Source organism: Lepidochelys kempii, chromosome 1, assembly GCF_965140265.1.
Source record: "Lepidochelys kempii isolate rLepKem1 chromosome 1, rLepKem1.hap2, whole genome shotgun sequence".
Taxonomy (NCBI): Eukaryota; Metazoa; Chordata; order Testudines; family Cheloniidae; genus Lepidochelys; species Lepidochelys kempii.
In genome coordinates, this window is record NC_133256.1 from 72588118 (window position 1) to 72613934 (window position 25817).

A 25817-nucleotide genomic window follows, 5' to 3' on the forward strand; every position below is an offset into this window, starting at 1 on the left:
GGGCAGGCAAACAATGGCCTGCGAGCCATTTTAAGCCGGTCCGTGAGCTCCAGCTGGGGCACCAGGTCGGGGGCCGCACCACGCGGCTCCTGGAAGCCACGGCATGGACCCGCTTCAAAGATCGGAGGCCGCTCCATGAATAGAAGCCAGAGAAGGGACATGCCACTGCTTCCAGGAGCCACTTGAGGTAAGCGCCGCTCGGAGCCTGCATCCTTGAGCCTCTCCCCATGCCCCAACCCCCTACCCCAGCCCTGATCCCCCTCCCGCTCTTCAAACCCCTCGATCCCAGCATGGAGCACCCTCCTGCACCACAAACCTCTCATCCCCAACCCCACCCCAGAGCCCGTACCCCCAGCTGGAACCTGCACCCCTTCCCGCACCCCTGCCCCAGCCCTGATCCCCCTCTGAATCCCTCCGTCCCATCCCAGAGCACCCTCCTACACCCCAAAATCCTCATCCACAGCCCCACTCCAGAGCCCGCACATCCAACCAGAGCTCTCACCCCCTTCTGCACCCCAACCCCAATGTTGTGAGCATTTATGGCCCGCCATACAATTTCTATTCCCTGATGTGGCCCTCAAGCCAAAAAGTTTGCCCACCACTGGTCTAAACCAACACAAATTCAGATCAAAGCTTAATATATGTCCTTGTCTGTCTTCTTTTTTTATAATTATCGTTATTATAGATATAAATGTATGGATATATGGGGGTATGTGACATTACTGACATGAACTGTAACCATATAGATCATTGTTGTAACCAAGGTCCTATAGTTGCATCTAATCTTGTACAAAGAAGGTCAAGTAAGGTGTCTATAGAAAGGTTGTAATTTGCTCGTTATGGTTATGCTGTCTGTATGTGTGTATCATTTTTGTATTTGAAGTTATTAATATTGGCTATGTACTTGTATCTCAATGTGTTTGATTTTAAGTAGCCTCAGTGAAGCACTTGGTCAGCTTTTTGAGAATGGGCACTCACTGAGAATAGTCCTAACAAGAAACACTTAACTGACAATGGACTTTGGGAGACGCTAATCCACATTTGAGCTTTCCTGGAAATGTTCAAACTAACATGTAAACAATGGCATCGGCCTGCAAAAAGCTGAATCTTTCATGGAGATGTGACTTGCCCTGGTGGCTACAAACTCCATCTTGTTGCTGTGACTTTGCACAGAAGAACAAAGGGGTTTCCACCCACAAGAGAGAGAATATAAAAGGCCCTGGAAGCCTCTCCATTTTGTCCTCAGCTGGCTTAAGAGATGGCATCTCCACCCCAAATAGATGCCTGAAAGAAACTGGAACAAAGAACAGTAACTTCGGGTGTCTGAGTGATTGCTGCACCCAGACTAGGAAAGAGTCCAGTCTGTGAAAGAAGATAATTGGAACATCTCTGGGGGTGAGATTTCATTTGTAATCAGTTTCTTAATGTATTAGGCTTAGACTTCGTGTTTTGTTTTATTTTGCTTGGTAACTTACTTTATTCTGTCTGTTATTACTTGGAACCACTTAAATCCTACTTTTGATACTTAATAAAATCACTTTTGTTTATTAATTAACCCAAAGTAATTAATACCTGGGTGAGCAAACAGCTGTGCATATCTCTCTATCAGTGTTATAGAGGGTAGACAATTTATGAGTTTGCCCTGTATAAGCTTTATATAGAGTAAAACAGATTTATTTGGGGTTTGGATTCCATTGGGAGCTGGGTGTCTGGGTGCTAGAGACAGGAGCACTTGCTAAGCCATTTTCAGTTAAGTCTGCAGCTTTGGTGGCATGGGTCAGACCCTGGGTCTGTGTTGCAGCAGATTAGTGTATCTGGCTTGACCAGGCAGGGTTCTGGGGTCCCAAGCTGCCAAGGAAAACAGGCTCAGAGGTAGTCTCAGCATATCAGGTGACAGTCCCAAGGGGGTCCCTGTGACAAAACCCATCACAGGGGTTAATTACTTTTTCCCTGAGGTTTTTGAGAGCTATTTTTCCATGAATGATTGTAAAATATATTCCTGAATTATTGACCCCAGAAAAGTAGAGTTCATGTTTAAGGAAATTTTTAACCAGTTTAGTCATAACATATGTGTTTTACCAATGCATTTTGTGCAGTTTTTGAGTGCTCTCTGTTTTGCTTTTTGTACATTATGAGGATTCAAAAAATCATCTTGTACAATTCCCTTCGAGCTTGAAATTTCCATGCCTCCAAAACTTGGCACATTTGAAATTTCTGATGTAAGTATCATGGCAAGCTTCTTAGACATTTTTTTTTAATTTTTGGTAAGAAAAAAAAGGGGGTTGACAAAGTAAAAGACAGTCCCAGACACACCTTTACATATTAGACATGCAGCTAAGCTGAGGAACAAGTAACGAGAAATGTTCTTACTTTGGTCCACCTCCAGAAGTAGTATAAGGATCTGTACTAGGTTCTAACCCCCACCCCAGGTTTCCTCACTTGGTGGTCCAGCAGCCTCTTGACAGGAGAACTAGTGGAAGAACTATATGACTTAACTAGAAGTAGCATTCAGTAAATCAGAGTTGCTGTAGTAAAGCTACAGTACATGTGAAAACATGCTGTAAAGCACACTCATCATAACTTAATGTCCTTCCATGTGACAGAGGTATAAGCTTCTATAAGTTTGACACAAGTCATATGGCAGGAGCCAGGAGATTAAGATCAGGCTCTTTCCTGTGTATCACAGCTTCATTACATTTATTATCAAAAATTGGCACTCAAAAATAATACAAAAATACATTTCCAAGAAAAATAAATTCACACATGTGCAATACTTATGAAATAAATACCTAGTATATGAAATATAGAAGTGATCAGCTGCTTTGCTGCATGTGCAATCCTAAAAGATGAATGTATTTTGTTCTGCACCAATTTACATCAATATAATGTGAGGCTGTGTTCCTCCTAGTCAAATATCTGATAAATGAATATGTTAAAAGAAGCAATTGAGTATAGAGCAAGCCTATGAATAGGTTTCCATTGCATTTGTCACTACAATACATTTTAAATAATCAGACTTTGAAATCACCATTTCTGATGAATTCCCACAACCCTGTCATGAAACTTGAACTGCAACATTTTAAGATACTGAAGGTTACTCGTTGACAAACAACAAGCATGCTAATTGCCTTGCTTTGCCTTTCATCCTCAGTAATTACTTTTGTTCCATATGGTACCAAGCTGAGCACCTTCTATTTGCTTTTCTGTAACCAAACTGTTTGATCTTCGATATCACAACTGTGCATACTTTGTCTCATGGTAGTACAATCACGTAGGCCTTGTCAATACCAGGAAATTGTTGAAATCTCCCAATTTTACTATCAATGGTTCAGGTCCAGTGGCGGTAGCAATAGTGGAAGAGATAACATTGGCCAAAATCCCTGCTGCATATGTGGTTAGATGACATGGAGCCTGATTTTCAACAGAGCTGAGCACCCACAACTCCCACTGACATCACTTAGAGTTACGAGTGCTGGGCATTTCAGAAAAAAAAAACAAGCCCATGGTCACTAAAATGCCAGAGCTTTCCCAGAGTCTTGCCTACATTATTGCATCCCATCAACAATGCAGCTGAAACAGTAGTAAAAATGGTGGGAAATTTTAGCAAGAAACTCAGCTTTAGGGGAAAAAAAGCAAGTCCTATTTGCTTACTGGAGTGAATTGAACAAAGAGAGAACAGACTTGGATTTCAGCAGCACTGCTCTTAAACCGTATCTACACTAGAAATCAAACAAATTATTGACTACTGATTGTTGAAATGATTTTGCTGAACTGGTGATGATCACGGTTCATCCCTGTCCTGACTAAGAACTAAGCTGTGGACAACACCAGTTCAGTTAAACCATTTCCAAGTGCAAACAAATCTACCCTAAGTTATTTAGTGCAAGCCAGAGACACAGATAGAATGTTCCAAAGGTTTACTTCATCAATCCTAATTTTGGTTCTAATCCAAAGCCCATTGAAGTCAATGGAAAGACACCCACTGCCTTCATTGCACTTGCAAAACTGTAAATTACAAACATAGCATTATTAAACTTCCACAATCATGTTTCGTGCTTAGATGAGAAGACTCAGAGTTTTCCACTGACTTGCTATTAGATTAATTCTCTCCCCCCGAACACCTTAAACTTAGATCTGCTTAAAATAAATGACAAGATTAACTATTAAACATATTTTGTCAGGTTTTTTTTTTTTAAATTCAATTAAAAGCTCATGTGGTTTCAAAGATTCCCTTGTAGTATTTCAACCTAAATATTGCAGTCTGGTGCTAGTGTAGGGGTGGGCAAACTTTTTGGACTGAGGGCAACATTGGGGTTGCAAAACTGTATGGAGGGCTGGGTAGGGAAGGCTGTGCCTCCCCACACAGCCTGGCCCCCCACCCCCATCCGCCCCTCCCACTTCCCAGCCGCTGACTGCACCCCTCAGAATCCCCGACCCATTCAACCACCCTGCTCCTTGTACCCTGACCGACCCCTCCCTGAACCCCCTGCCCCTATCCAATCCCCCCCGCTCCCTGGCCCCGGCCCCCTTACCATGCCACTCAGAGCAGCATGTCTGACAGACACGCTGCCCAGCTGAAGCCAGACATGCTGCTGCGCTGCCCAGAGTGCTCCCTGCACGGGGGCGTGGCTGTGGGGGAGGGGGGACAACAGGGGAGGGGCTGGGGGCTAGTCTCCCTGGCAGGGAGCTCAAGGGACAGGCAGGACGGTCCTACGGGCCGGATGTGGCCCGCAGGCCGTAGTTTGCCCACCTCTGTGCTAGTGTATGTCTGCCAGTGAATTAAACTACCTAATGTTAAACTCTTCATTTTCATTTTTGTTATTCAAATAGAGTAAAATGGACAGAATAAACACATAGCTGAGCCTAAATGATGAAAAATAAATTTAATTTTTAAAATTCTTTCCATTATAATAAACCAAGTGGTACCAACAGTCGGTAAAGAAATCTGTGTGTTCTCAAAAATGTATAATTTTTAAACCGATAGTGTCTCTTTAACCTCTGTGCCCGAGTTTACCATCTATAATATGAGTGTAACTGTACCTAATGCACATGGCTTTTGTAAGGCGGGATCGGCAACCTGTGGCCCGCAGCCCACCAGGGTAAGCCCCCTGGCAGGCCGGGGTGGTTTGTTTTACCTGCCGCGTCCGCAGGTTTGGCCGATCACAGCTCCCACTGGCTACGGTTCGCCGCTCCAGGCCAATGGGGGCTGCGGGAAGTGGCACGGGCTGAGGGATGTGCTGGCCGCGTGCCAAAGGTTGCAGATCCCTGTTGTAAGGCATAGTTAATGTTAGAAAAATGCTCTGAGAATCTCAGATGGAAGTCACTTTACAAATGTCAATTATTATTATGTTACATACAAATCCTGTTATTTTGAAACAAAGTTTGCTAATTCCCTGTCCTGTCCCAACGTGACTCCTTCATTGCCCTAGTACATGTTCACTATCTATAATACTACTTATGCTCTCTCCTGCCAGGGATATCCTGTCTTTGCTGCCACTCTGACACCAATGCAGTGATGAAGAAACTCAATCACCACCACTCCCTTTCCCTCTCTCCTCCACCTCTTTCCCCCATCCCCCTCACTGCCACCCACACACACACACACACACACAAATAATAAGCATTTTAAGTTTTGGAAACAGTGCAAAGTTCAGATTGATTCTCTGATGCATGACCCCCAAAGCAAAATTTCTAGTTGACTAAATAGTTCCTTACAACCAGAATATTCCTTGAACATAGCAACCACGAATCAAGGAAAGCCTCTCTCTCTCTCTCTAATCTCCATCTTGTAAATTACATTATTTAATTAGAACTTCCAGGAAAATGATGCATTTATCTAAAATAGGGCTCCTGATAGTGTTTAATAAGACTCTTGAAAATCATCCAGGGGAGCCTCTCAAATTCATCATAAGCGTTCACCAAACACAGGGATATATAACTGAAACTACCACATCTGAATGTAATACTAATGGTTTTCATCCTTCACTCCTGGGGACTGCAGTGAATATTTTATGGTAGAAACAATGTGGGGAATTCTTATGGGAAAAGAAACCGAAGAAATTCTTTTGAAACAAAGTTTCCTTATGAATATTTCTCTTACTCCATACCTATCTCAGAATCTTAAATACTTGAACATCTCTTGTTCTCCCCCCTCTTAAAAAAGAACCAAGGAAGAACAGGCTGTAAAAACCAGTATAGTCATGATTAGGAAAAAAAGAGGTTAATTCAAAATTATATGGTCCATTGAACCCAACATCCAAACGTTCCCCAAAGCAACAATTAATGCACCAAGGAAATGCAATCAAGGCATCAAACCCACCATAGCAAACATGTTGTGCCAACCCATTATTAATGTTCCTCTCAGGGAAATTCTATATCAACATGAACTCGCCCAAAACATTATTCACAACTTCATATTTTCCTATTTCTCTTACATTAGATGCCAAAGAAGGCAAATTAGAAGGGGAATGAAAGAGTGGGAGAGATTTAAAGATGTCCTCCAATAATGAAAGTGATCTAAAGAACAAAGTGTCTGGACACATTTGTAGAAGGTTTATTATGCTGACAGTAATTAGTGGCAAATTTGACAGGTTATAGATAAGTGAGCTGTCTTTGTGAAGAGGGCTTCTGTGGACTAGTTTTCTTGTATTCCTCCCCATGCCATGCATAGGAGTAAAATACCGGTGAACGAGCAAAGCTGAATTAAGCCATTCAATGCAGGAGTAGAGAGCTTAATTCTGTTCTCTTGTATCTTTTCCTACTGCCAAAGAAAAGCACCATTGTCCTTACTGAAGGATTCCCTTTCACGCCTCAAGGCTCTTTGCCAGTTTAATTGTGAAACTCGCACTTCATACCCAAGTGAAAATGAGGGGGTCTCACATCTCTGAGCCCCCTACACACACTTTCTGGCAATAGAATTTGAATGTAATAAGCATCACTGATCACTCATTTAAAGTTCGTTCGACAAATGGCTGCATAAGAAAGTATAATTTTATGGTGTGAATGCAAGCTACATTGAAAGCTCTCAATGAATGTTGTCTAAGTATGCATGCTATGAAATTACACTTGTTAACTGCCTCAGAGACTCTAAACTTCAGAGAGCATATCTTATCTGAGGCAATAATATCAACTTCCACTTTCATAGATGAATGGCTACACAGGGCAGTGGGCGGGGGAGAAGAGAGGAAGCACTTTCCTTAATGTGACCTAATTAAGATCATAGATTAAAAAGGGGATAGGTGTCATAAAACTGTCAGCTATGTTTAAAAAAAGATTAGAAATCATTCTCAGAACTAGAAAGAATACAAGTATTCCCTGGGCGACTCCCTCAGACCAGAAGATGCTGGAGAAAATTTCTGAAGAAAATTCTGTAACACGAATGGTTAAAATACTCCAGAGTCTACAATATATTGTTAGAAAAAGAACATTATTCCACAAATGCACAACAGCCCAGATCTGCAGCTGATGTAAAATGATCCAGTTATGCTGATTTTTACCATCTGAGAATCTGGCTCAACATTTTTCACTGGAGCTGTTTAGTAATCCAACTAAAACTGTTATAAGAAAACCTTTCAAGAAAGACACTTGAATCACCTTTAACTATGGTGAGAATGAACTGGGATTTTTCAGAAAGATTAAGTATCAGAGAAAATTATAAAAGACCATAACAGGGGAAAACCTTCTCATAATAGAGCAAATAGAATTTTATGTTCATTGCCTTACATTTCTTTATGGAAAATCAGCTTTTGGCACATGTCATGCAGCTGGGACAGAACTAATCTGTAATTTCATTCGCTGCTTCAGTTGGATTTGATTTCCTAACACCTCCTGTGACAAGGACAAACTGTTGTTTTTGCAGAAGTCTGGCAACTAACCCTACAGAAAACCTCTAAAAACACACTGGTTGCGAAAAGAGGAAACTGTGAAATTTACAAGCCAACAGTTTTATTTGATAATAAATTCAATCTTTTGGCATAATTGCCATATGGTACACTGGATCTTTGTTATGTTTAACAGTTTTTCATTAAAAATGGGTCCTCAGCATTTCTTCTTTTGTTTCAGAAAGACTTTTCTAGTGAGGAAAATGTGTTTTTTTTTATTTAAACTTTAAAGCCAAGGGGAGCAGACTTCTTCAAAGTCCCTTGCTATGTGGAGAAACATCAGCAACCCAGTTAAGAAGAAATGTTCCGGGCAAGATGGACCAGAACCGACAACAGAAATTACATCAAACTCATAAAAATTGAGATTCATAGCACATTTGCTCCTTCAAACTACAGCTCATTTTTTCTAAATACCTTTTCCTAATGAGTAATTTTCTGGATGTCACCACAATTTACTAGGGGCAGAATCCAAATGTAGTACAAGCAACATATTTAAATTAGTTTATTTAGTCAGGAAAGAGCAACATGACCTGGCATGCATCATATAATTATTAATTTGGTTGTTCTTAGGGATTTAAAACAGTTCCTCTGCAGTAGCAGGTGGTTTATAACACTGAATTTAAGCACAAAGATTTGTAGGATAATGTTTACACCAGAGGTTCTCAAACTGTGGTCCGTGGACCACTCCATTCTGGTGGTCCACGGATAGTTTGCACACAAGAGAATGAAGGGCCACTCTCCGAATTAGTGAAGCCGTGCAGGCACAGCTCCACTAATTAGGTGCCTGGACTCTGGAGAAGACACACATGTAAGGTGATGTGGTGGTCTTGGGTCAATTCCCCTTGGCTTTTGAATCTACCCTGCTGAAGCCCTTCCATAGAGAAGTTTCCACGAGTGCCATATAGCTGAAAAAGGTTGGCCAGAAATGGGATTATAAAGCAGGACATCAAGCAGTCCCCTCCGGCTACTAACCCTTCCAGACCCACAGGGAGGAAAATTAACACAAGCTTAATACAGTTTTAACTTGTCTTGATTTCTTCTTCGGTAGTATGGAGCTTCTATTTAGGTTAGCCTTTTCTGTGTAAGGGAGAATGGGAGGTTCAAAAATAGCTAACTTTCCTTTTAATTAAAAGTCTGTCCTGGTAGCAGAACAGTAAGTAGGACAAACTCTCATAGTCTGCTAAATACATAGTGTAAGAACACTGTATGATAACAGAAGTTTGCATTTCCTAGTTTCTATCCACGTGAACTATACTAACAATACAACAATGGAAACATCATAGGTCAAATTCCAACTCTCCTAAGTACCTAATTTCCTAACACAATCAATGGGAATTTGTGTATGTACAAGATATGCAGTAAAATGAATTATGAAAATAGCTATTGCACAAGCTATTTTTCAAATACGAGTAACTCAAACGTTCTTCCCACTGCCACTGTGCAGTACAGCTCCACTGCCCCATTACTGAAGTCCTACTGTAAAAAACACAGTAGAGTCCTTAGGCAGGATATCATGAAACATTTCCTAACGATGCCAGGTCTGTTAGATTGTGAAGCAATCTCCCCACAGAAGTGGTTGGAGCCACATGACTGGGGACATTTAAAACAGGATTGAACAAGGTACTAGAAAATATAGCACTGTAAGGAATGAACAGCATTGGGAGTGGGGATGACTAAATGCCTACTTCCATCTTTCTCCTACCTGTTCGTATCTCCTCTGATTCTTCAGACAAGATTCTATGATTCCAAGTGTAAGGCTCTAGGGGAAATAATAGCTCTATCTGGAGAGAATGCTGAACAATTAAGAGAATGCTAATAACAGTTCCTACCCAGAGCTCAGTATGTAAATCTAGATTTTCTTCCCCTCTCATGAGGCTTTCATTACACATTAGATTATGCTGGTTAAATATGACCTATGATTTTACATAAAAGGGCTCCCACAATCAGTTCTAGTGACATTTATATGCTTCTCAGCAACTAGACAATGACCCTCACAATGCACTGTCTGAAGTCATGTCACAGCTCTGTCTTTTACTCTTGATTTTCCACTGGGAAATACACATTTTCTTTTTACAGCTCCGTTAGTTTTCAAGACAGGTGAATGGAGAATGAGGTCAGTATATCAATGGTTTTCAGTACATTTTAAAAAAAGATACTTCTTGAGCTTCCTAATGACTCTCATACTAATGAGGCTCATAATGTTATTATCTAGCCAGAAAACTTTCATTATAATTTAAAATTTATTTCTCACATAGCAGAAGCCACATATAAGCTGACTTAAAGAAACACTCAGGTAAAGGTGATAGTACTATATTGGGACTTTTCATTAATTAAAAAAGAGGTCTCAGATTCACATGAAATTACTGTGATTGTATGAGATAACATATGATAATTGCTAGCTAGGCATCCAGCCATTTATGAATGCAACCGTTCCGTCTTCATATATAATCATGATAACCGGCAAGCCAATGCACATACGCAATTGCACACATATCTCAGGACTGGTTTGGATTTTGTTTTGTTTTTTTCAGTGTAGGCCCTTTATTTTTCAAAAAAACACAAAGAAAATATATTGAGGTTAATTCTAATACCATTAGTTGCTGCAAATAAAATATAGCATTCACCAGGAAAATAAGAAACGTGTCAGAGGAAGAAGCTACTGTTTACAATCAGAGAAATCTTTGTCTTGGCTAATACTGGAAAAATTTGCAGTTATGTGCATTTTTAGCTGAGGATCTCAAAGCTTTCACAAACAATAGTTAAACAAGACTCACAAAACTCCTGCGTGGTAGATCTAATTAGTGTGGAAACTGAGGCACACAGACGTTAACTGATTAGTTCAAAGTTAGCGGCACTGTAAGTTAACGGCAACTCCATCAACAGTATTTATGTATAGTTCTTAGGAGGCTGTACTGACACGCCCCAGCACAGTATCTGAAGACTCCCACCTTAGTTAGATTAGAAAAGTAAGCTCCCTAATGGACTTCATAATGTCTTCTCCTTTCTCTGGTTTTACAGGACTAAGCTTATAATAGGGATTTTACTTTGGTTTTTCACTCCTAGGCTTCAGCTACTTACAATAATATACTCCTTTCTTTCCTTCACATTGAGCAGAGAAGTTACCACAGTAGCTAAAAGAACAGAAACTCCTCTTATTTATTTTTCTGCCTCTGAGTGAGATGAAGTATTTTACATTATACAGTTCCCCACTCCTTCACCACAAACTCTTGCATTTTCTGCTAACACTGGAAGAGGGAAAATGTCTGTTTATGTGAGCTAGGGCACTCCTCAAAATGAGATGATAAACCTCAAGTAGCTGTGTCAGAGAAATATTTATTTTGTTTAAAATTAATGGAACAACTCTTGGATTACAACTGGAACACTATATTGTAAATCCGATTACTGAATAATACTGCCTTAGAACAACCACTGTCCTGGGACACACATTCGCTGCACAATGAAACTTCCACAAAAACAACTATGGAGTCTGTTGCTAATCATAACAACTGCAAAACTAGAAATGGGTTTACCTCATTCAACCTGCTTTGGGCTTAACCCTATGAAACCATGCAAGGCAGCCAAAAATCTACCATGAAGGCTAAAATTAGTGGGAGTCACGTTTAGGCCCTTTCTTGGACTTGTTTTTCTCTATTAACATTAACGCATCATATTTTTAGACCAAACTAAATACTATATGATCCTGTTAACGATTCTTCTTTTGCCAAGGAGAAGATCACATAGGAATTCTCATCACAGTAATTAGGTTGTTGTTGTACTGACTTGGCATGTGACAGCTAATGCATTACATTAGTGGAATTGTAGCCCTGCAGGCTTGTGGGGAACTTAACTTCAGACAAACAGAAGACCTGAGAAGCTACACCTTCAAGTTAACTCTCTTCTGTGCTTTTTTAACATTGAAATGAAGCACTATCAAAACTCATTATCTTCATAAGAGTGGAAGACATTAAAAAAAATAAAAAGTGGAGGGACTGCACTGCCAAAACAGGGGCAGTTGGATATTCTGAATTTTTTCCAGAACTCCAGACACACCAATCAAAGATAATGCAATGCAAGAATATGTGAGTGACACTTCAAGCTGCATTCATAAGCAACCTGCCTCATTCAAAGTCAATGAAGAGACCTTACAAGCCCATACTGAAAGTTATTGAAATGTGACTGACATCTCAAAGGAAGGGTATCAACAGGATAGAATGACCCTGTGCTGAAACACAGCAAGGTTAATCAAAATTATGGCAGTTGAGAGCCACAATGATCTCCCTTAGATGGAATTTTCTTATTCATAGCACTCAGTGGGCTACTCTCTCCTTTCCACTACCTCTGCCACTAACATTTACATCCCAAGCGTCCATCATTTATTGTCAATTCCTCTTTTGGTTACAATTTAGAAAGAGGAGATAGTTGATAGATACTTGTTGTCAGTCAGAGGTTCTATATAACTGAACAGTGGGAGGTCTCTCTCTTCCTCTCTTGAATTTCCTTAGGATTCCACAGGTGCCATGGCATACATAGGCTGAAACAATGTACCACTGTGAGAAGGATGAGAAGTGCTGGAGATTCTAGATATTGTTCAAAAGGGACTGACTAATGCTGAGCTTAGTGATTTATAGAACTCCTCTGCATTTTCACAAAGGGCCATGAGTAAGTAAATTTTTAGCCTGTCTGCTATAGTTATGTATGTTCTCAAAATTAAGAGCGACACTGACCAATCTACTGCTTTCTAGCTGACTGAGGGCAACTAATTTTCCTTTTGGACGTGCCCATATCACAAACTGCAATGAACCTTTTTTTAATTTTACAGTTCTGTGAGGATAATTTGTGGAAACATGGCATTAATCATGATTTATCATCTCTGCTGCTATGTTTATATTGTCAACTGGAATACCTGTGCAGCTTTTTTTTTTTTTTGATAGACCTGAGGAGCACACATGATATGTCATCACATAGCAAATAACAGAGCAAGAGATTGAAGATTAAAAGAATACAGTAAGTTCATGATAAGCATGTTTGCAGTTTCAAACATTTATGCTCCATCATTAAAGTAATTATGATTTATATTTATACTATTCAAGAGACTGTAGGATAGCAGCGATTATATATATATATATATATATATATATATATATATATATATATATATATATATATATATATATATATATGTTGTATATTTTTTTCGTTTTTAGTCAACAGTTTTGCTCCATCCAAGTTTAACATTTTCCCTTCAAATGTTTCTTTTTCCCTTATCCTACCAGCCCATTGCAATACGCCAATGAAGGAAATAGCACCATCTTGACATTGCATATGATTAGCTAAAAGTGGGAGTGGCTCTTCCTTTGGCTTCCTTCCCTTCTCTAGAAGGCAAACAGTCTAGAGCAGTGGTTTTCAAACTTTTTTTCTGGTGACCCAGTTGAAGAAAATTGTTGATTCCCATGACCCAATGAAGCTGGAGATGAGGGGTTTGGGGTGTGGGAGGGGCTCAGGGCTGGGGCAGAGGGTTGTGGTGCGGGGATGAGGGCTGCAGGGTGAGGGCTGGGAATGAGGGGTTCAGGGTGTGGGAAGGAGCTCTGGGTTTGGTCAGGGGGCTGGGGTGCGGGAGGAGGTCAGGGATCTCAGCTGGGGGGTGCAGGCTGTGGGATGGGGCCAGGGATGAGGGGTTTGGGGGGCTCAGGGCTGGGGATTGGGGCGTGGAGTTGGGGTGCGGGCTTACCTTGGGAGACTCCTGGTCAGTGGCCAGCAGCAGGTCCAGCTCCTAGGCAGAAGTGCGCCAGCCGCTCTGCGCAGCTCTCGCCCGTGGGCATCTCTCCCACAGCTCCCATTTGTCGGGAAGCCGGTGCTCAGGGCAGGGGCAGCGTGTGGAGCCCCGTGGCCTAGGAGCTGGACCTGCTGCTGGCTGCTTCCAGGGTGCAATGTGGTGTCAGAACAGGTAAGGACGAGCCTGCCTTAGCCGGGCAGCACCACCAACAGGACTTTTAATGGCCCAGTTGGCGGTGCTGACCATAGCCACTGCAACCCAGTGCCTTACATTCCGCAACCCAGTACTGGGTCATGACACACAGTTTGAAAACCACTGGTCTAGAGAGTAATCTGCTCCTTCCCTAGGGCTTAGGAACCCAGTAACCTACCTACTAACCTAATCGTGTAGTCTGTATCTGTTAGTCTCTTTCTGTAAAAAGAAAAGGAGTACTTGTGGCATCTTAGAGACTAACAAATGTATTAGAGCATAAGCTTTTGTGAGCTACAGCTCACTTCATCAGATGCATACAGTGGACAGAAAGCCACTAGCCATCACCTTCAGCCCCCAACTCAAACCTCTCCAACGCATCATCAAGGATCTACAACCTATCCTGAAAGATGATCCATCACTCTCACAGATCTTGGGAGACAGGCCAGTCCTTGCTTACAGACAGGCCCCCAACCTGAAGCAAATACTCACCAGCAACCACACACCAAACAACAAAAACACTAACCAAGGAACCTATCCTTGCAACAAAGCCCATCGCCAACTGTGTCCACATATCTATTCAGGGGACACCATCAGAGGGGCTAATCACATCAGCCACACTATCAGAGGCTCATTCACCTGCACATCTATCAATGTGATATATGCCATCATGTGCCAGCAATGCCCCTCTGCCATGTACATTGGCCAAACTGGACAGTCTCTACGTAAAAGAATAAATGGACACAAATCAGACATCAAGAATTATAACATTCAAAAACCAGTTGGAGAACACTTCAGTCTCTTTGGTCACTCCATTACAGACCTAAAAGTGGCAATTCTTTAACAAATAAACTTCAAAAAGGGACTGCTGAATTGGAATTAATTTGCAAACTGGATACAATTAACTTAGGCTTGAATAAAGACTGGGAGTGGATGTGTCATTACACAAAGTAAAACTAGTTCCCCTTGTTTATTTCCCCTCCTACTGTTCTTGTAAAGCGATGGAAATGGCCCACCTTGATTATCTCTACAAAAGGTTCCCCCTTCTCCCCCCTCGCTCTCCTGCTGGTAATATCCTTTCCTGATCACTCTTGTTACAGTCTGTATGGTAACACCCATTGTTTCATGTTCTCTGTGTATATAAATCTCCCCACTATATTTTCCACTGTGTGCATCCGATGAAGTGAGCTGTAGCTCACGAAAGCTTATGCTCAAATAAATGTGTTAGTCTCTAAGGTGCCACAAGTACTCTTTTTCTTTTTACGGATACAGACTAACACGGCTGCTACTCTGAAACCTACTTCCACAGAATGACTGTCTGTACCCATTTCCAAATCAATGGCTGAACTGAATCTAATAAAACATTTCCACTATGGAATCAGTCTGCAAATCATGTATTTAATTAAAGAAAAATTTACTAAATAATACCCTTTTTCCCCCAGGAAAAAGATAAAGGAATAATAGGATAGCACAATGCTTATTTCCTTATTATAAATTATTTTTAAACCAAAGATGAGGGAAAAAATCAAATGTGGGAAAGATCACCTTGGGAATAAATTATATCAAATGTGACCAGCAAGAACTTTTCTTTTAGGAAGAATTATGATTTAATGTTTAATTAATCCTATCCATTTCTGCCTTTATGGGGAGGCAGAGAAGAAGAGTCTGTTTTATAATGCAGAAAATTAAATATTAAAAACTTGGGGCCTATTTGACTTTACATTTTCTTGTTATGAATGGGTATTTTCACTGTATTTCATTTCCCATAAGCTACAAGAGACAGAACTGCTTATGGCACCTCTGCTGAACTTTTGTATTTTGAATGAACCTTTGATACTACTTTGCCATTCTCAAAACAAAACAAAAATTATAAACCATTTAATTTATTAATAGGATCTTTAAAACTCACATTCAAACTGATGCAGGTTAATCAAGATTTTAGAAGACTGGGAGTAACTTCAGAAAGACTGAACAAGGCTAGGTGATTAAGAAACACAATAGAAGATAAAATTCAGTGTAGACAAGGGTGAGGTAATACACATGGGAAGAAATCATGTGAACTACTTTTATACTTATGTAGGTTCTAAATTAACTGAAACTACTCAGTGGTATTAAGAACATAAGAATGGAGTTAACTATCTGGAGTGATTTTGTACCATCTGCAGACTTTGCCACCTCACAGTTTACCTCCTTTTCCAGATCACTTATTAATATGTTGAACAGCACTGGTCCCAGTACAGATCTTGAGGGATCCTGCTTTTTTCCATTCTCCACTGTGAAATCTGACCATTTATTCCTCCCCTTTGTTTCCTGTCTTTTAAACAGTTGTTGATCCATGAGAGGACCTTCCATCTTATTCCATGACTACCCACTTTGCTTACAAGCCTTTGATATAGAACCTTGTCAAAGGGTTTCTGAAAGTCCAAGTACACTATTATACTCCTGGCGGAATTCTGCACTGCTGCACCTGCAGAATTTATGTCCCCCCACTGATTTCTTTGCTTTCCCTGCAGAAAATTGACTTTTGGACAGGGAAGCAAAGGGAAGCCACAAGAGTGGTCACGTAACCCTCCTCAGCAGTATGTTTCAGGTGGCCAGGGCAGTCAGCAGAGAAGGAAATCACTGTGGGGCAGAGGGCAGGACTGGGGAATACGCGGCTGGTGGCTCCTACCCTGGGCCAGGCTCAGCTGCAAGTCCCAGCTGGGCTGGAGAAGACAGAACTTCCTCTTCCCCTGCACAGCATCCAGGGCTGTGTCAGACCCACCCCAGATTTCTCTCCCGGCTGTAGGAAGCTCTTCAAACTAACTCTGTCACCCCTTGTGCTTCCTGTGCTCATCACTCTCCAGCTGCAGAGGGAGGGATCACTGTACAGGGAGCTGCTCCCCCATTTGCCCAACCCCTGTGCATCCAGACCCCCTTATACCCAGAGCCTCCCACTGAGCCTCACCCCAACCCCGCACCCAGAACCCCGCCCCTCCTCCCCCGGACAAGCTGCACTCCCCCTGCACCTGGACTACCCCGATGAGTCAACTGCACCCAGATCCTCACTGTCCCAAGCCCTGCTCCCCCAGCATCTGGACCCGAACACTCATAGGTGCCGACTTTTGTTGGCGCCGGTGGGTGCTTGACCCGCCTCTGCCCCAGGCCCTGCCCCGACTCCACCCTGCCCTGTGTCCTCCTGCCCCCATTCCAACCCTCCCCCAAAGTCCCCGCCCCAACTCCACCCCTCCCTGCCCCTATTCCGACACCTTTCCCAAATTCTCACCCCAGCCCCACCTGTTCCCTGCCTCCTCCCCTGAGTGTGCCACATTCCTACTTCTCCCCCATCCCTCCTGGAGCTTGCTACAGCTGTTTGGCAGCAGCAAGCACTGGGAGGTAGGCAGAGAAGTGGGGACACGGCGTGCTCAGGGGAGGAGACGGTGGAGGAGGTGAGGCAGGGTGGGGAGTTTGGCTGCTGGTGGGTGCAGAGCACCCACTAATTTTTCCCTGTGGGTGCTCCAGCCCCGGATCACCCATGATGTCAGTGCCTATGCCAACACTGAATCCCCCAGACCACCCTACCAAGCAATATCCTCCCCCACACCCAGACACCACCCCTCAATACTTGGATCCTGCCTTTCTGAGCCTACCTGCCCACACCTGGTGCACTTGGCATGGCGGGGCAGGCCTCTGGGTGTTTCTGGGGCAGGCCTAGTCCTTGTGCTGTGTCTGGGTGGGTGCAACCTCACCCCTGAGTCCGTGACCCGGGGGAAGCTGCACAGTGATCTCCCATCTCTGTGCAGTCAGTGGCCTGTGCTTCCCAATGCCATGCTGGAGCTTCCACATTTATTTGACAAATAAAATGTGCAGAATTTTGCAGAATTTTAAAAAATTGTGTGCAGAATTTTGGGGGTTTTTTGCGCAGAATTCCCCCAGGAGTAAGACTATATACCAACTGGATTACTCTTGTCCATATGCTTGTTGACACCCTCAAAAAATTCTAATAGATTGTTGAGGTATTATTTCCCTTTGCAAAAAATGTGTTGACCCTTGCCCAACATAGCATATTTACCTATGTGTCTGATAATTCTGTTCTTTACTACAACTGCCAGCATCACCTCTGGTGTCTCTTAAAATTAGTGTCACATTAGCTATTCACCAGTCATCTGGTACAGAAGCTGATTTAAGCAATAGGTTACATACCACAGTTAGTAGTTCTGCAATCCCATATTTGAGTTCCTTCAGTGATACAGCATGGCCAGAGGGCAGCAGGAGTGTACTAGAAGGGAGCCTTATTCGCTGTAGAGGGAAGAAAGTTTGCTGTAGACTAATTAAAGCACCTGAAGCCAATTAAAGCACCTGAAGACAATTAGACCACCTGAAGCCAGACACGATACCCCCTGCGCTCCCCCCCCCCCCACGCCTGCTTCAATCAGACCAGGAGGAGTTGGAGCAGAGAGCAGTTTGGAAGAGTTGAAATAGAGGAGAGTTTGGAGAAGTGCTGTGGCTGGCTAGAAGACCAAGACCCTAGGTAAAGAGACACCCAGCTTGTGCAGAGAGAGGGGGAAGGAAGCCCCACAAGCTGAAGAGCAGGAGAGGGAAGTAGCCCATGGGAAGGAAGAATAGTTCAAGTGGTTTACCACTATCCCTAGGGCCTCTGGGCTGGGACCCGGAGTAGAGGCCGGGCCTGGATCCCTCCCTCTCCACTACCCTTCTCTGGGTTACTAGTGGGACATTGGATACCCTAGTTCAGGGGCAGGAAACTGCGTCCTGAACCCCCCACCCCACCCCAAAGAAGAGGAAGCACAGAACGCATCATAATTGTACCGGCAATTTTCCACACTTCAGAACTCCTGGATGAATACCATTTGGTCCTGGTGACTTATTACTGTTTAATTTATCAATTTGCTCCAAGACCTCCTCTACTTCACCTCAATCTGGGACAGTTCCTCAGATTTATCACCTAAAAAAAATCTGTTCGGCATATAAAAGTAGTCAAAAAAGAAACAGAACAGAATGAATAAAGGGATGAAAAATTCAGAGTACTAAAATGGTTAAAGAACAATAATGAAAAAAATGCCTGTATATACATACATATATAGATAGATTTGTGGAACCTTAAATACTCTGTTCAGTTCTGGTTACTTTGTCTCAAAAAAGAAGAATTTTTTTAAAAAATCCAGAGAGGCAATGAAAATAACTGGAAGCACAAGAATATTTCCATATGAAGAGAGATTTGAAAGAATAACAGCTATTTATTTTGGAGAGAAGACCAAGCAGTAATATTGTAAAGGTATATAAAGTAAGGAATGGCCACTCTCCCCTTTTTGTCTCTCTCTCTCTCCTTACCAGCACTTCCTTCTTTGATCTCCTCTCATTTATCATCACAGTGCCAATACAAGCAGCACCACTATTACTCTATTGAGGGATGATTCTGCTTCAGTGCTGCTTGGACAATTACCAAAGATGCAGGAAAATGTGGGATTCTCAAGATTCAACACTGCCCTTTTTAAAGCCCTGTAAAAAGTAGGAGAACAGTTCTCAACTCAGAAACATTCTGCACCTTTCTTACTGCTCTCCACCCTCTCTGGACAGGCTAACAGAAGCAGCTACGCTTGAGTGGTCCTTGAACTCAGGTGAGTACCATTGTGCCTGACCCCTGTGTGAAACCTGATCCTCCACTGAAAGCTCTTTTCATTGACTTCAGTTGGCACAGGATCAAGCCCTGAGTGAGAAAGGAGTATAGGTCAGAAACACAGGCTCCTTTTACACTCATCCATGCATTCCTCATCCTTGCAAAGGTAGACACAGCCCTTAGTTTCAGAAATCATTTATAATGGGCTTGGGAGCTTGGGCCTCCTTTCTTCCTCCCCTCAATGCCTATGTCTTCCTAGCTCCATGTAGTCCTTTCAAGTGTTCTTTTTGCTTCCTCTTCCTTTACCATCAGTTTTTCTCAGTTACCCATCTCATCCAAAAAGCCTTTGTCATCCCTACCTTGAAAAAACTTTCAAAGTCAATGGCCTTCCCATTCTCATTGCTCTTGATCTTCCTGCTGTGTCGGAAAATCGGTCACTGGCTCATCCTCCTCTCCTTTTGCTCACTGTGGCTCTGTTCTCTACGGATTTCCCTTTCATTGGATGGATCAAATTTAAATGGAGCCCACATCAATCACAATTTCAGCTCTCCCAGACAGACACGTCCTCCAACCCCACTAGTATTTACTCTCCCTCCTACCCTTGAGCCCTTGACTTTACTCTCAAGGGAGGCAGAAACAGTCAGCAGCCAGCTGAATGCTGTGTTGCACCAACTACTCTAAATCTAACTTACTCAAGTTACAGCCAGGCCCCATCTGACTAGAAGATTCCTTTCCAAGTATCCAGGAACTTTGTATTAATCTACCCCTGTTCTCTAACCTCAGTGATCAGTTCCCCGTTGTATGCTTTAGGGGAGAGAAGAGTATTCGTCATCAATTTGTGTCCTTCTCTCTTGTCATAGTTGAACAGAGTTCCATCCTTGACCCATTCCATCTCTCCCTATATATGCTCTTTCTCACTGGGTACCCAGATACCTCTTTGTCTTTGAGGCTCAGGGTTTGTCTACACAGGAAAATTGCAGCCATTTATCTTAAGATTTGATTTTGAACCAATTTAATTCAAGAGTGGAAAGGCTGTGTGGAAACTTATTTTGGTTTAAATCATGTTTAGCTTGGTTTGACTTAAGCTTAAAGCAGTATAAATTTTTTGCACCAGTTTAACTAAATCAGATTAAATAATTTAAATTAAACTGGGGTAACTTCTGCATGTAGACAAAGCCTAATTCTCCATCCCTGACTTTTAGCCACCTGCCCAGTCTAGTTTCTCTAGCTACCCACCTCTCCATTATCTGTCCATTTGCATCCTGTTTCTTTGGACAGCTCATCATCACCACAATGCGAGTTTAGCATCTTCCAGCAAAATCCTGTCCACTGAACTCATTAATTCATTGCTGTTAACAACATTAATATTCTCCCCACAGGCTCACAATCTGGGGGTCATCTCTGGCCCCTCTTTCCTATTCTCCATTTCATCCAGGCTGTTTTAAAATCCTGTTGCCTGTTTATTTACACTGTCCAAAATGTGCCTTTCCTTCCTTCAGCCAGCACACCACTGTATGCTCTAGCTATTTCCTAGCTCAAATAAGGTAACTGCTTACTCTTCTCCAAAAGGCAAATGCAAAGGTCATCTTCTTTTTCCCACTGGCCATATCTCTCTTCTGCTTCTGAATTTTCTTTCACCAATGTCCAAACTTCTGCTAACCTGTAAGTGCTTTCCATAACTCTGCTCCCACCTACATCTCTGCCCTCCTCTCCTCCTGCACTCCACGATGCTCCCTACACTCTGCTCAAGCTTCTCTCCTGCATGCTCTGTCTCTCTCTCTCTCTATTAGCCACTCTCCATTTTGTAACTTTTTCCATGTTGCCCCTCACTCTTGTAATAACATAACAACTAATGTATCCGAGGAACCCCTTTCTTCCACTTTCTGAAAACTCTCTCTCTTCCACAAAGTATCACAGTTATGACAATCAATAATTTTCAGCCACTGGGTATATGTCCTGTACTTCACTGGTCTGTATTGCATCTGCTGCTGTCTTTTTAAATGGCAAGATCAGGAATTCGGTTCTTTGGAATATTTTATTTACCGTAAACATCTGACAACATCCCCATCAATATACAGTGCAAATAAATAACACTAATAATTAGCCCCCTAAATGTTGGGATTTCAGGGTGGGAAGATGTGAGAGGCACATTTCAGACCACTCTTCTCAAAGTACTGTGCTATTTTCATGTCTGTGTGATTTTATTTCATCAAGTTTCATTGAACGAGATAGTTAGATAACTGGATAGATATTTGAACAAAATACCTTGCTTAAAGGGAGTTAGTGAGGCCTGATGGATAGCACATTGGACTGGCGCTCAGTAAACTGAGGTTCTACTCTGCACTGGCCTGCGGGGTGACCTTAGGCAAGTCACATCTCTCTGTGTACCTCAGTTTCCCCATCTGTAAATTAGAGATGATAATGCTGAGCTCCGTTGTAAGGGATTTTGAGATCTACTGATGAAAAGTGCTATATAAGAGCAAGGTATTCTTTTAAACCACAAAGCCTGCATCTTTAAAACAACAAGCCACTTTACAGACTATTGCACATTTATTCCTGACCCCAGTGCTATATGTGAGTTCTATATATAAAGTGTGTGTGTGAGAATGAGAAATAGACAGACAGACAGACAGATGGACAGACAGACAGGATTTGCTTAGGAAGCTAGACACTCTTCAAATGTTTGGATTGAGTCCAAAATATATTACTGCTCTGGATGGAAAAAAAAAAAGGGAGTGAACATTTCTGGAGCAAGGCTCACTCAGACAGGAGACAAAGTATGTGATTTAGAAAATGGGGTTGTCTGGCCAGGAAATGATTATTACAGAATTCTTCAAAGAAAATAAAGGTTTCAGAACCAGGCTTGATATTATGGCCAATAAATTGAGGATTAGAAACATTCAAGTAGTTGGTCTTTCTTCTGATGAAAGTTGGTGGGGGGAGGGGAGCAGGGTGTCAGACAATGATTGCCTCCCTCACTTGAGATGCAAAGCCTTGCATCTTAACTGATTTTTTTTTCAGTCAAAGCCTAACTAATTACAAACAAAAATGGACAAACCTGGACCAGTACTACAGCAGTGCTATTCTTGAGTTATATTTTTCCTGAAAAGTCATTGATTAGAGAATCTGTTTTACACACAGTAATTTAAGAAAGATTTCAACACAAAATATCCCCTGCTTCTACCAGGCATCACACCAAATGACTACCCCAATTTCAGTAATGTAACACCACAGAGGGCATGAGTGTCACTGATGGAAAAATTCTGGCCACAGAATATGTCACAGATTGCACCTCCAATGCTCCTCCATGTGCTAGTGGCCTCTCACACCTGAAGGACAGACATTCCAATGGACAAATGACATTTCAAAAGAACACTGCCCATCTCCCATTGTCACAAACTATTTTTGCTAGGAATGGGTTTAAACTGTGTTCCCAATTTCTCCAAACACATATTGTTGTCTCTCAAAACTGGAATTAAGGATGCACGAACGTAGTTTAAATTTTGAGAATGCCCTGTAGCTTTCAACACGATTAGCAAACAGTGTTTATGCCCACTGAAATAAGGCACATTTTGTCAAACAATCCATAACCCGCTATGTAAGGAAAATTTTATATCCTTATTTTCCCTAATCTTTACTTTTAAAAATTAATCCAAAATGAATATAAAAAGGAACAAAAGTAACCAAGAGAGAGGGACAGAGGCATAAGGAGCATGTGGATTGTGCTAGATAGAACAGTTCTCTTCTATGCCAGTTTGCTGATTTCTTTTGATATTGTGATAATGCAGCAAAATGGCTGCTAGTTATATTTTCCTGATCAAGGGAGCATGCGGTTTGCCTTTAAAATATAATGAGAGTATGGTTTCTTCCATGCTCAGCTTTACCTTTGTTTGACCATTGTCAAGAGTCATGGTACCAATTTACATATATTAAAATCACTTGTTTTTCAAGCACCCTAAAACGATTGCATAAAAGTGTGAGGGATAGTAAAATGAAGGAACACAGTGGTTACTGAAGACCTATCACTGACTTAGAATATTTTGTATTACTGTAACCCTCTGTATTGTTACAGTAATGTCAAATATTTCTTGATAATTTGTGTGTTAATTTGTTACCACAATAGCTTGACATATCATTAAACTGCGGAAAAGAAAAAGAAGAAAGATGTGCCAGTATCCATTGAAGTTTAACTGAAACAGAGCAACATAGAAATGACCTTCCGGCAAATTAAACTAAAACACAGCAGCATAGAAGGCTAGATTCTATTAAATGCATTCAATAGATCAGATTCTCCCTTGAGTTATGTATGTGCAACCCCACTGAACTCAATGGGCTTGCACCAGCATAAACACACAAATACAAGTAACAGTGAGAGGATGTTGAGGAGACAGAAAACCTCCTCTTAGTAACATCTCCTATGCGAGGGGATGGTAATGCTCAAGAAGTAGGTTATTTGATAGGGTAGGGGGTGTTGCCAGAGCAAATGTACTGGTTGAGAATATCCCTCTAAAAGCCTGATCCATAAAGGTTAAGACACAGCACAGTCATTTTCAAAGCTGTTCTTCTTTCTCTAATTTGGCAGAAACTCAAAGAGTACATGGTGGTGATAATACTCTTTGTCCTTCTTCTGGTTGAAGCCTACTGGGATCAGGGTGGCAGGCTGATTTAGGGAGATAAATTACACTTCCATGTGAAAGCTTCAGTGGTCTTCTCATAGTTTGATATGCAAAAAGAGCCAACAAACCTTGTCCCACAAAATTTGATTTTGGAGGCTTCTGTAGTGGGGAAATGGGGAGGAGCTGTTATTGAATTAGGCCACAGCTAGATACTTTGTAGATGGTGGGGCTTCTCAGGAGTGAGGCTGGCATTGTTAGGTTTCTTCGGGTTTTTTTCGGGGGGGGGGGCGGTTGAAGGGGGAATTTTATTACACATAAGGCAGCAGATGTATTAATATAGTACTTTCCCAGTGAAATGACATATCAACATACACTAGTAGAAACTTTGTCACCTTTCTCAGAACAATCCCCTCCGTCACTCTGGGTGATTGTCAAGGTTCTGTCCCCACTCTGGACTCTAGGGTACAGATGACGGGACCTGCATGAAAAAACCCTCTAAGCTTATTTTTATCAACTTAGGTTAAAACTTCCCCAAGGTACAAACTATTTTACCTTTTGTCCCTGGACTTTATTGCTGCCACCACCAAGCCTCTAACAAATATAACCGGGAAAGAACCCGCTTGGAAACGTCTTTTCCCCAAAAATCCCCCCAAGCCCTACACCCCCTTTCCTGGGGAAGGCTTGATAAAAATCCTCACCGATTTGCATAGGTGAACACAGACCCAAACCCTTGGACCTTAAGAACAATGAAAAAGCAATCAGGTTCTTAAAAGAAGAATTTTAATTGAAGAAAAAGTAAAAGAATCACCTCTGTAAAATCAGGATCGTAAATATCTTACAGGGTAATCAGATTCAAAACACAGAGAATCCCTCTAGGCAAAACCTTAAGTTACAAAAAGACACAAAAACAGGAATATACATTCCATTCAGCACAACTTATTTTATCAGCCATTTAAACAAAACAGAATCTAACGCATATCTAACTAGATTGCTTATTAACCCTTCACAGGAGTTCTGACCTGCATTCCTGCTCTGGTCCCGGCAAAGGCAACACACAGACCAAGAGAACCTTTGTTTCTCCCCCCCCCCAGCTTTGAAAGTATTTTGTCTCCTCATTTGTTATTTTGGTCAGATGCCAGCAAGGTTATCTTTAGCTTCTTAACCCTTTACAGGTGAAAGGGTTTTTCCTCTGGCCAGGAGGGATTTAAAGGTGTTTACCCTTCCCTTTATATTTATGACAGTGACTGTGTAAGCTCTGCCAGCAGTGTTTTTTAGCGTTATTTTATGATGTTTGCCAATAGGTTAGCAACGCCATAGATTAAAAACAAACAAAAAGCCCAGAGAGAACTCAAAAAGGGTTTCTGGTTTCAAAGCTTACCTTGGACAGAAATCTGAGCTCTAGCTTTGTCTTACTTGCATTTTCTGCAGCCCTTCTTTGTCACAAGAACATGACTTTTAAAATACTTTGCCAAGCACAGGTTAGTAAACAGACCATGCAAGGAGCTTCTCATGCATATGGGAATGACCATGCATGTATTAGACTGCTGATCCCTAGGTCCAGCCTCCATCGCCATACTGTCTGAGAGAGCAACAGTCTGTGAATACAGATCCAGCATGTTGCTATTATAGGTATAAAACCTTCCAAGTAGGTGGGGGAATTCTAACTTGTTCAATAAAATGCACACTTATGGTAGGATTTTCTAAATAAAGGAGAACAGTACACACACACACACTTATTTGCATCT

General features: G+C 41.9%; 1 protein-coding gene across 18 annotated transcripts in view; it reads right to left on the bottom strand.

Moving 5' to 3' along the window:
- Positions 1–25817, bottom strand: part of PCDH9 (protocadherin 9) — an 894725-nt gene that overhangs the window by 767499 nt on the left and 101409 nt on the right. For 7 of the 18 annotated variants that reach the window (XM_073346244.1, XM_073346230.1, XM_073346296.1 and 4 more), the window contains exon 3: positions 18025–18120. The exons of the other annotated variants lie outside the window; for them this stretch is intronic. In XM_073346244.1, the coding sequence (XP_073202345.1) occupies positions 18025–18120 (96 nt within the window). The remainder of the gene's footprint in view (positions 1–18024; positions 18121–25817) is intronic. 18 annotated transcript variants of the gene reach the window in all.